General features: G+C 37.7%; 2 protein-coding genes across 2 annotated transcripts; both read left to right on the top strand.

The window, feature by feature from the left end:
* The first annotated feature begins 804 nt into the window (after window positions 1-804).
* On the top strand, window positions 805-6,068 carry LOC113749940. Its single transcript, XM_027293828.1, has 7 exons — window positions 805-1,322; window positions 2,220-2,863; window positions 3,579-4,194; window positions 4,298-4,398; window positions 4,474-4,563; window positions 4,679-4,806; window positions 5,268-6,068. Exons 2-7 carry the CDS (start codon window positions 2,306-2,308, stop codon window positions 5,416-5,418), a joined length of 1,644 nt encoding a protein of 547 aa, XP_027149629.1. The 5' UTR covers window positions 805-1,322; window positions 2,220-2,305; the 3' UTR covers window positions 5,419-6,068.
* Window positions 6,069-8,895: 2,827 nt separating this feature from the next.
* LOC113773832 lies at window positions 8,896-9,654 on the top strand. Its single transcript, XM_027318439.1, has one exon. It carries the CDS (start codon window positions 8,896-8,898, stop codon window positions 9,652-9,654), a length of 759 nt encoding a protein of 252 aa, XP_027174240.1.
* The last annotated feature ends 1,078 nt before the right edge of the window (window positions 9,655-10,732 follow it).

Below are 10,732 nucleotides of genomic sequence, written 5' to 3'. Positions count from 1 at the left end.
TTACCCTTACATTGTCCCTTGTTAAGGGCCTACGCCCGCCCTCTCACCAAAAAAAAAAAAAAAATCAAATTTTCAAGCCTTTTTATATCAATAGAAAAATGGTTAAACATAAAAGAGTAAACACTTCAATTTGGCTGAGTAATCATACAAAAATGAATCTTTTTCATTGCATTATAAACTCATTTTTTTAATTACTTTTTGTTTAATCTTCCTAATCATACCTTCTCTTTTATTATCACATACATCACATCACGTAATAAAAAGTGACGTACTATTTAAATTATATTTTTTGTCATTTAACTAATTTTTATTTTAAATTGCCTGCTCAACTCATATAAATGAAATACTAGTGAACATTCGATCTAACTTTTTGTGAAAAAAACAAATTAAATGGAAAAATATGACAAAATCTGACTAATATTATGTGAGTCAGATAGATTTTTTAAAATAAAAAACAAATGTATTAGAAAAAAGAAAGAAAGAAAGAAAAAGAAAACGATTTGGATAGTTTTCTTTTATTGCCTTCAAAAAAAAAAAAGAGAGAGAAAAAGCCATGGGTTTGTTCCACGGCAGTTAAAGCAGAAGCGGGGTGAAAAGTGTAAGACGTGGGAAAAGGGAGGGGGCAGGTGCTAATATAAGCAAAATGGAATTCTAACATCGTTGCAGCATTTCGGCTTAACCGTGGCATAGAAGATGAGTCGCCGAGGGGAAAAAATAAAATGGGGAGAGAGAAGGAGAGCACAGCTAAAGCTTAAAGGCGGCCTTATTATTTAAGGGTATAGTGATTTGTAGAGAGAGAGAGAGAGAGAGGAGAGAGTGGAGGTGAGTTAACTCGTAACTGAGTCGGGTCAGCGACACCAAGAAAAAAGGTGCCGAATCCAACAAACCCAAATCACACTCACGCTCACAGGGGCTTTTTGAAGAGGGTTGGGGTGGGTTGGTTGGGGACTAAGCGAAAAATGGAGAAGATTTTAGAGAGGAGTCTTCTTTGCCCGGTTTACTACCACTATTATTCTTATGCTTATTGCCTGCTGGTCATCATCATCATAGGAGGAGGAGGAGGACTTGACTTGTTATTTGTACTAGTACTATTAACCAGAGACCCTATCTCCTTCCTTTTCACATCTCAAACCCTAATCACAACCAACAACAAACACGCCACCCCAATTCCCTCGCTTTTTTCTGCTCTCTTTCCTTCTTCATACCCCCCCCCCCAACAAAACCAACCCACCATTCTACCTTCTCTATGTTGTCCTCTTCTTTATCCTTCTCCATTTTATTTCTTTTCTTCGCCTTCTCTTTCGACTGTCCGTTCTGCTAAGGTAATTTTCTTTCTTTTCTCGCTTTGCCAGTTTACTTACGTAAATTGGGATGGTGGCTGGGGTTTCTGTTGATTTGAGTTTCTTCCGTGATCCTTTCGGGGAATTTGTTGGTGGGTTCTCTGATTTGTGCTTGTTTGGCATCTGGGTTGTTGATGCTCCGTGGTGATCAATTTGTGTGACCTTGCATTGGAAATGATTTTCGACTTGGGGTTTTTTTTTTGGGGAAGAAAAAGCGGCAGTTCTGTTGGCCGCACAAGGTTTGCTACGGGGATATTATCTTCTTATTTTTCTAGGAGGTCTCGAATTGATTTGTCTTGTTTTGGACGGACTATACTCAATTTTCTGAGTTCAAATATCCGTAGTTTGATTTGTTAGCATATCTTACAAGTTTGAGTTGTTTCAATGTTCTCCTTTTTAGTTTATTTTATTTTTCCTGCTAGATCTTTTGCTCCTGGCATTATTATGTTAGAATTGGTCAGTTTGCCTGCCTTCATTAGTGTGCCCTGATACGTCCGTTAGTCGAATTGTTGAGTTTGCTTTGGTTGCTTTGTTTCCACACGTGGAATGCACTTGATTTAATGTTGTTGCTTAATGCAATTTCTGGAAACTTGTTCTTATAATATGCTTTTAGTTCCTTATCTGAACTTTTCTTATACTTCTTCTTCTTCTAACACTCCTTGTGCAATGGTGTTGCTGATGATTTATTCAACTAATAGCTGCTTTCTCCTTTTACTTTTTTTTTTTTAATAGTGTGGATGAAGTTCTTCTTATAATATCTCAATTTCATGATTTACAGTTGTTAACTTTGGTGTGCCAGCATTTCCTTTACGTTACTAAGTTGATTCATCACAGTTCCTCTTAACTTCTAAGTATTCTTCATATCCCTAATATTTTCAGGTACACCAGGTTTAAGAGTTCCTGTAAGATCTACTCCAGAACTTAGTGGCCTTTGTAGCCTAAGCATTTAAGGTTCATTCTGTGTGATGGAGGATCTTGGAGGTTCTCGATTTGATGGTCTTGGAATTGCAGTGAGAAAGAAGAGGAGCCAAACTTCACGCCGGCCTAGACCTGAACCACACCTATTCTGTGAAAACCATGACCCATCATCCTTGTCATCCATTCCCATTTCAGATGATGCAGGCAAGGTCTCCAGTGATGACAATGCTGGAGATGCCGATTCTAGAGGGAAAATTTTTAACCTTAATCAGTGCATGTCAAGAGGTCCTTCTACTTCCAAAGATGACGTCGATAATATGTATAAAAAGATAAAGGAGGATGAGGGGGGATCTGATGCACTACATACTATTGGAGGTGTTGGAGATGGCACTGACTATGGGCAGGCTGTTGCTCGTGGATGTCTAGGATTGAGTGGGGATGGTATAGGAAACGAGAACAAGCTGAAAAAGGTTAAACTGAAGGTTGGTGGAGTCACACGTACAATTCAAGCCAAATCCACGCCCAATGGCATCTTAAATAATGGAATTTCTGCAAAGCCTGCTCGATCTTTGGATCCGCGGGCACGACAGAGGCTGATTCTTCAGGTTTGTCACCTCAACTTCTTTGAAGCCAATATATTGTTTCTTCATATCTGTGCCAAAATATTTGGCCTGCATCAGTGTAAAGTATTTTATTGATTTGTGGACTCTTTTTAGGTTTATTCTACTCTTTCAGAATTACATGTTCTTGACAAAGATGATAAACTGCATTTTATACGAGAATCCATAAAAAAAAAAAGGCTCTACCTAGTTTTTTTTAATCCTTGTAAGCCTTGTACAATCAGGTCTGAGAAAGGTGAAGAAAATAGAATGTTTAGCTATTGGTTGTTTTTATGCTAACTTCATGATTGAAACCAGTCAGTAGGCAAAGTTGAGCCGAATTAAGTTTTCTGTGGCTTCGAATTTGCATTGTAAGTCTGTGATTGGTATTCATGTGGTGTATAAACTGATTAGCTCACATCAGTTTATAGATTCTCACTTTAGCTTTACTGGATCTTGTTGCCCGCATGTGTTAGTTTTGGCTGAAAACCGGGACTTTCCATAAAGAAAATAAAAATTCAGAGATTTGCTTCATATGTTGTAATTGCATTTGGAATAAACTTCTTTGAGTAAGACACTGGATACGTTTATTGGGCAAGGTATATATTGCTTACTGCTTGTATGGCAAACATATCTTTAACATTAATTTCTGTTGGTTGTCATTTGACCTTTTACCATTAATACCTTATGGAAGTTTTCTAACTTTTTATCTCAACTTCAGGACGGTGCAGACCATCCCCCCTTGGATCAGAAAAGTGGTTTACCAGGGGTCCCATCGAAGGATTTCCCAAGAGGCAGACTTAGTCTTGGGAAGATGGTCGCGAAGAATGGCATTGAAAAGCCAGGTGAGAAGCCAGATCCTGTTCGTAAGAGTAGGAGGGTCCCAAAGAAACGTGTTTTGGATGGGGCATTTGATGAAGATGAGGATGATGATGAGCTCCGATATCTGGAGAAGATAAGAATTCCAAAGGTAGCAGGTCATAGGGATTTTGATGCGGAATCAACAAAGAAACAGAGAAACCTTTTGAGGGTTTCTAAAGGTGAAAAATATGAAATTCTGGATGAGGTTGGAAACTCTAGCAAAGATGGCAAGAGGTCTAGATCTGACCGAGGTTCAGAGGATACAGATTATGAGGAGGAAATGCTGTCTGATGTTGAGCCTGAAGCAAAGAAGAGGAAGCAAAGAAAGGATTCATTTGATTCCCCACCAGAAAGCAAGAGGGAAATTACACTAACTACACGCCAGAGAGCCCTTTTGTCGAGCAAGGACACATCTACTACTTTTGGTGCAAGTCAAATCGAGTTCCCAAATGGTCTACCACCACCCCCACCTCGAAGTTAGTATAGTATTTTCCTTGATTGTTTTCTTTTTTCTTTGTTGTTATTCCGAGATATTGTTATTTTGGTAAATCAATTTGTTGGTTATTTTCTTGAATACAGAGCAAAAAGAGAAACTGACAGAGGTAGAGCAGCAAGTGAAGAAAGCAGAGGCTGCTCAGAGACGAAGAATGCAAAATGAGAAGGCAGCTAGGGAATCAGAGGTTTCTTACTTACTATCAACATATTTTGCCTAGTTTTGCTATTGTGGAAATAGCTTGACAACATTAATTTTGTAGGCTGAGGCAATCAGAAAAATACTTGGTCAAGATTCTAGTAGGAAGAAGCGAGAGGATAAAATGAAGAAGCGTCAAGAGGAGCTGGCTCAGGTACTTGCTGTGGTGAAGATTTGGCACATTAAATTAATGACAAAACAGAGTGTCATGAAGATTTACTACATTAAATTCTTGACAAAACAAGTAATCCTAGTATCTCAATTTGCAGGAAAAGGCTGCCAATGCTCAGATGCTCGCATCAAAGACCATTAGATGGTCGATGGGCCCTGCAGGGACTGTTATCACTTTCCCACATGAAATGGGTTTGCCTAAAATATTTGACCCAAAACCTAGCAGGTAAGAGTCCTTATATGTTTGGTCACCCTTCTTTTACCCAACACCCCCCACACCCAAAAAAAAGGCGGGCAGTGGGATGAAATTTTCTGGTGTTGTACTGCAAATGCAGACTAGAATTAACAGCCTAGATTAGGCTGTGTCTGCTGCGGGTCTCTCTCAGTCCAAATAAGAATTTTACTTTTCACGAGTGGGTTTGGGTGGTCTTTCGAGCCACATCAGCTGTGGTTTGATGTCAGCGACTGATTGGCGCAGCGAGGTGTTGCACTTGCCCCTGCAGGATTCTCCCACTCCCTTCCCCGAAAACAGAAAAGCACACACACATACTTGCGAACACTCTCTATCTCTTTTCTTTCTTCTCTTTGTTTATTTGAAACTTTATATGTTATACTTTTTTGTGGGAAATTGGAGCAAAGAATTGATACTAATGGAGATGTTTTCTCGATTTTGATATGAAATGTCAGATATCCACCACCACGTGAAAAATGTGCTGGCCCTTCTTGTACCAACGCGTACAAGTATCGGGATTCTAGGACAAAGCTGCCTCTTTGCAGTCTCCAGTGTTACAAGGCAATTAATACAGAGATACAGGCGAAAACAGCCTGCCAGAATTGATGCAGTCTTGTGTTCAGCATTTCATGCAGATATTCATGCACAGCGATTGTTCGATGTGCGAGAGATTGATGCAATTGCATTTCATCGCAGAATTGTTAATATGTAAACAGTACCAGTGGTTGTATACAGCTCCACATGATTGCAGTGTTGGTTGCATGGCAGGTGCTGGATGGGGATCTCGTACCCGGTGGAAAAAATCGTGCCATCGTAACTGTTAATCCTAAACTTGGTTCGAGTATCTATTCCGGGCAGTTGAGCGGATGAAACTGTATAGGAGTTTCCTAGTGTGGTGTGTAAAAGTTGATACAATGTACTCTTTTTCTGCCTAGCAAGGCACTCAGTAGTCAGGAGTGTGAGGTGTAGAAGAGGGTCTTGTGATTCTTTGGGTCATACTGCAAATGTTGTGACCAGCTCGCCAATCATGTCTTGTTTCATGGCAATCGGACCTTGACTGAGATGCAAATTAAACCCAAGTCGCCAAGCATGCTTGTGGAGTAGTAATTTGGCCCCTGTTTTTGGCATATAAATGCTAGGCATTTTGACGTGTAGATTTTGTTCAATGGTGTACCCTTTTTTGACATTTAGAAACTCTTTTTAACACAAAAGCTGAGTTGCATGTGGAGTGTTAATGTGACGCTTATGTTTATGTAGCGTTCTTTCTCGTTACATAAGTAAGTAGGTCTGTTGATTGTGTATTTGTTCTTCTGGGTACATGTGCATGCTTTTTATTCAAGCGCCCTACATTGTCCCCTGTTCTCTTTTTTACTCCTCTTGCAAGTAGAAAAACGACGGCTTCATTTGGATTAGTTATTTTTTGGGGTATTTTTAAAAAATTTTACTGTATCAGAGTTTTTAGAGTATATTTTAAGATATTTTTAGAATATATTTTGAAATATTTAAGAGTGGTAGAGTTTTTAGAATATATTTTGAGATATTTTTTAAATTTTAAAAAAAAATTAGAGTACTTTTTAAAAATCATATATATATAATAAAATCGTATTTTCATCCTTATCATTTTATTTTGTCTCTTTCCTAAGTGGTTTAAGAGCAAGTAGGTGCAACGCGTTTTATGAGTTAACCCCCTAATAATTTACGTTATTCCATCCTCTTTTTTCTCTTGCCTTTACAATTCTAAATATTCTTTCCATAATTATCTCTTCCATTCTTTCACCTTTTTTTCCTTTAACCCTAATCGTCAAGGCTAAATTTCCTAGGGATTAGTATAAATAATTTTGAATTATGTTTTTAACTCTCTCTCATCTTTAACTCAAAAGTTCGAAATATCAATTCAAATATTAGATTATCTTTATCAGATTATAGCTATCGCAGATACTCTACATTTTTATTCATATACATAGTTCTCGATCTATTATTCATCACTTTATCAAGCAGTGAAAACGTTTACACTTTTCCACCAATTTTTTTGGAATTTTCTTTTTTAACTTCAATGCAAGGACCGCATTTGGATTTTGTTTATGCTCGTTGTCACCTTCTTCATAACTAAGTCATTGAATTTGAATTTTCTAAGTAAGCCTTCAAAAGTTACAGTTTGGTTTTTATTTTTGGCAAGATTTTGTAATTAATTTGTTATTTCAATTTATGGATTCACTCTTCAATTCAAGTAGAACACATATTGCTTTTTGGTTAGTGATTTAAAAGTGGTCTTTTAAACTATGTGATTTCACAAGTTTTTTTAATTGCCTTTGACAATTTATTAATTGTCTTCAACAATGTACTATTTTTTTTTATTTTCTAAGTTTCTGGGGTTAAAAAAAATTTATGCAGTTTTCAATAATTTTTTTTAGACTTTGGTAGAAAGTTTCTTAAAAAAAAGAAGGGATAATATCAGAAACCTCCCCTGAGATTTCTTGAAATATCACTAAGCTTCCCCCACATTTTGGAAATCTCTCCTACCACTCCTCAAGTGATGGTGGGGTCAGAAGTCACTATAAAAATTCATCAGTTGCCAATAATACCCTTGTTTCTGATGTGCTCTTATTGAGCTGATAAAAGGAAAAAAAATGACAATATCAATAAGCATGCAACTGTATAAGGAGCGGGAAACCATTGTCGCCTAGAAGTTGAGTTCCGTACGTGTATCATGGCGCCATTTTGCTCTGATAAGACATCTAAGTGCCCGGGAAATGCCAAGGAATGAAATACTACTTATAACTGTGATTGTTATTTATAGCTTGGAGAACCACTTGAAGCTATGTTTCTGGAAATCTCTTGCTGGATATTGCAGAGGAGGAAAAATATGGCACTTGAATAAATTGCATGCGTTCGGTTGGACTAAAAGTGTGATTGTCAAAACTAAGCTGCAGAACAGGTAAAAATCTTTCACTGCTGGTTGATATGATCAACATGTAACAGGAGAAAATGCAGGTGTCATGAAGCTTTCTATTTGGTTTGCCTATAATATCTCTATTTTTCTTGTGTTTTTGTGTTTTGTTGGACTTGATGACCGAGTTTATAATCCAACCAGACCCTTTGTATGCTCTTGTTTTATTAAATATTGTTGATGTTCGATGCTGTAAAGAATGTGTGATTTGATGATGTATGTCTGACCTTTATAAAGTTGATGAATATTGAGTTTTTTGAAGCTGTAATACATAAGAAGAGCTTAGCTTTGTATATTAAAGCTGCAATACATATGACAAGCTCTAAGTGTAGTGTATACAGTTGGTTAGTAGACAAAAGTGAAAATTTAAATGAAAAGCTGGTTTAGTTGCTTGTTCATGGAGCTGCTATGAAGGTTCTGTTTTGCAACCTGAGTTTGACTTTGAATATAGCAACCTGAGTATGTGATCCGTATAGCAACTGATTGAGACTTTTCTTGGGAACACACTGATATGTAGGATGGGAAGAATTATTGCACATGATATTGTAGTCCATTACATGGGAAACACTGTCAGAATTCCTAATGCCGATCCAAACAACTACCAATATATTGACCTTCTTGGCGATGTTACTGATAAGGCAATGAATGATTTGCCTGGAAATTTGAACATGCTTGTGCATATGAAATGTGCGATTCCTTGGACAACAGGCTTTATGGACATCAGTAGTGACAAATCAGTATCTGACATGTTCAAAGTTCATGAACAAGATCTTGTTATAAACTTGTACTTGTTGCACCTGGATATTATTCCTACTACAGAGGAGAATATGGTAGACAACAGGAATAACCAACTTCAGGATGCACAGAAAGACATAGGAATCAAAAAAGCTCTTATTCCTGTAGTTGACAGTGAGGGTGATGATGAGATTTATGCCTCTAGTTCTGATGATTCTTGGAATGATGATATAGATAGTGACTTGGAAGATGTCATAGCTGAAGATAGGGCCTTAATTTCTTCCAGTGACAAGGAGGAAAATGACTTGTCTGATTATGAGGAGATTGAGGATGCAGAAGTTGTGCCTGATTCAGAATCTGACCAAGAATCAGATCCTATGAGAGCAATCATGCAGTAAAAAATGTGGACTTACAATCCAAGAGAGGACATTGAGTTTGAAAAAGAGATGCTATTTACCAATGTGAATGCATTTAGAGCAGTGTTAAAAGACTATACTATTCAGAAAGGATTTCCATTGGTAAGGTTGAAAAATGAAAATAGCAGGTGCACTGCCAAGTGTGGTGCTGAGGGTTGTAACTGGAGGATTCATACATCCCCAATTGCTAATACAACCATATTCATGGTAAAGACATATACACCTGAGCATACGTGTGTCATGGATAGGAAAAACTCAGAAGCAACATCAGATTGGATTGCAAAAAAATTAATTTCTGTTATGAGAGATCATCCAGAGATGACAAGCAAGGGAGTAAAGGCTGAAATGCAGAAGCATGAAGTCTTGCCAAGTAGAATGCAAATTTACAGGGCAAAAAAGAAAGCCTTGGAAGCACTAGAAGGCTCACACAGTGAGGCCTATGAAAAGTTACAAAAATATGCTGAACTTTTGAGGATTAATAACCCAGGAAGCATCATGAAAATTCACTATGATAGGCCAAATCTTCTGGTGGAGCCTAAATTTCTGAGATTGTTCATAAGTTTCAAGGCACAAAGAGATGGTTTCCTGGCAGGTTGCAGGCCATTTATTAGATTTGATGGCTGCCATTTGAAATGTGCATTTGGGGGCATTCCGTTGACTGCTGTTGCTCTTGATGGGAACAACAGTTTGTTTCCATTAGCTTTTGCTGTTGTTGAGTGTGAAAACAAGGAAGCTTGGAGTTGATTTTTTTACTATTTCCAGGATTTCTTTGGACCATTTCCAAACAATATTCCACTCACCTTCATGAGTGATAGGCAGAAGGTATGTTTCATGTATAATATTTCTTCCATTGCTGTTTTGCATGGCTGTCAAGTATTTGAAGGAATTTGTTTATGTCCATTCTCTGTATAGGGACTAAACCTTGCATATGAGGAACAAGTGCCACAAGCTGCTACACGATATTGTGATTGGCACATCTACAGCAACTTCAAAGTCAAATTTTCAGGATTGCTTTTAAGGAGATTTTTTTGGCAAGCAGCTAAAAGCTATAATCTGATAAGACACAATAAGGCTATGAAAAGAATAAAGAATATTAACATAGATGCTTGGAGATACTTAGCAAACATTCCTAAGTGTAATTGGGCAAGGCATGCATTTTCTGATAAAATTAAATGTGATCATGTCACCAATAATTTCACAGAATCTTTTAGTGCATGGGTTGGTGAACTGAGAGAAATGAATATACTTGCTCTGGCTGATGGACTGAGGCAAAAATTTATGAAGAAACTACATAAGAGGTATCAAAAAGGCTGCACATAGACATCTAGGCTTACTCCACATGTTACTGGTAAGGTGAAGGATATTGCATCTGAATCAAGAAGGTGTTCATTGACAATGGCAAGTGAGAACACATTTGAAGTAGCAGATGTGGATAAGTCCTATATAGTCAAGTTGCATGAGAGGACATGTGAATGCGGGGCTTTCCAATTGACTGGCATTCCTTGCAAACATGCTGCACTAGGAGCTATTTATAGAAGGGAGAAACTGGAAAGCTATTGTGATGCAGCTTTTTCAAGATATCAATATTTGAAAACATATGCATTCATGATCAACCCAATTCCAACTGTGAATAGGTGGCCTCCTATGGAAGATGTGACACCAGCAGTAGTTTTGCCACCACTACTTAGAAGAAGAGCTGGCAGACCAAGAAGAAATAGAGAAGAGCACCTGATGAAGGAGCTCCTACATCTCAACACAAGAGATCAATCAGTTTCAGGTGCTTTAAGTGTGGTACATTTGGACATAATAGGAGAACTTGTCA

This window comes from Coffea eugenioides, chromosome 1 (genome assembly GCF_003713205.1).
Source record: "Coffea eugenioides isolate CCC68of chromosome 1, Ceug_1.0, whole genome shotgun sequence".
Classification (NCBI taxonomy): domain Eukaryota; kingdom Viridiplantae; phylum Streptophyta; class Magnoliopsida; order Gentianales; family Rubiaceae; genus Coffea; species Coffea eugenioides.
Note: the sequence above shows the minus strand (reverse complement) of the source record. Positions and strands in the feature narration are given on the sequence as shown.

Bases quoted from the DNA above. Each gene is read 5' to 3' on its own strand.
- LOC113749940 (XM_027293828.1), top strand. From the start codon at position 2,306: ATGGAGGATCTTGGAGGTTCTCGATTTGATGGTCTTGGAATTGCAGTG. The intron at 2,864-3,578 runs GTTTGTCACCTC...TCTCAACTTCAG, and splicing joins GACAGAGGCTGATTCTTCAG to GACGGTGCAGACCATCCCCC. The intron at 4,399-4,473 runs GTTTCTTACTTA...TTAATTTTGTAG, and splicing joins AGGCAGCTAGGGAATCAGAG to GCTGAGGCAATCAGAAAAAT.
- LOC113773832 (XM_027318439.1), top strand. From the start codon at position 8,896: ATGTGGACTTACAATCCAAGAGAGGACATTGAGTTTGAAAAAGAGATG.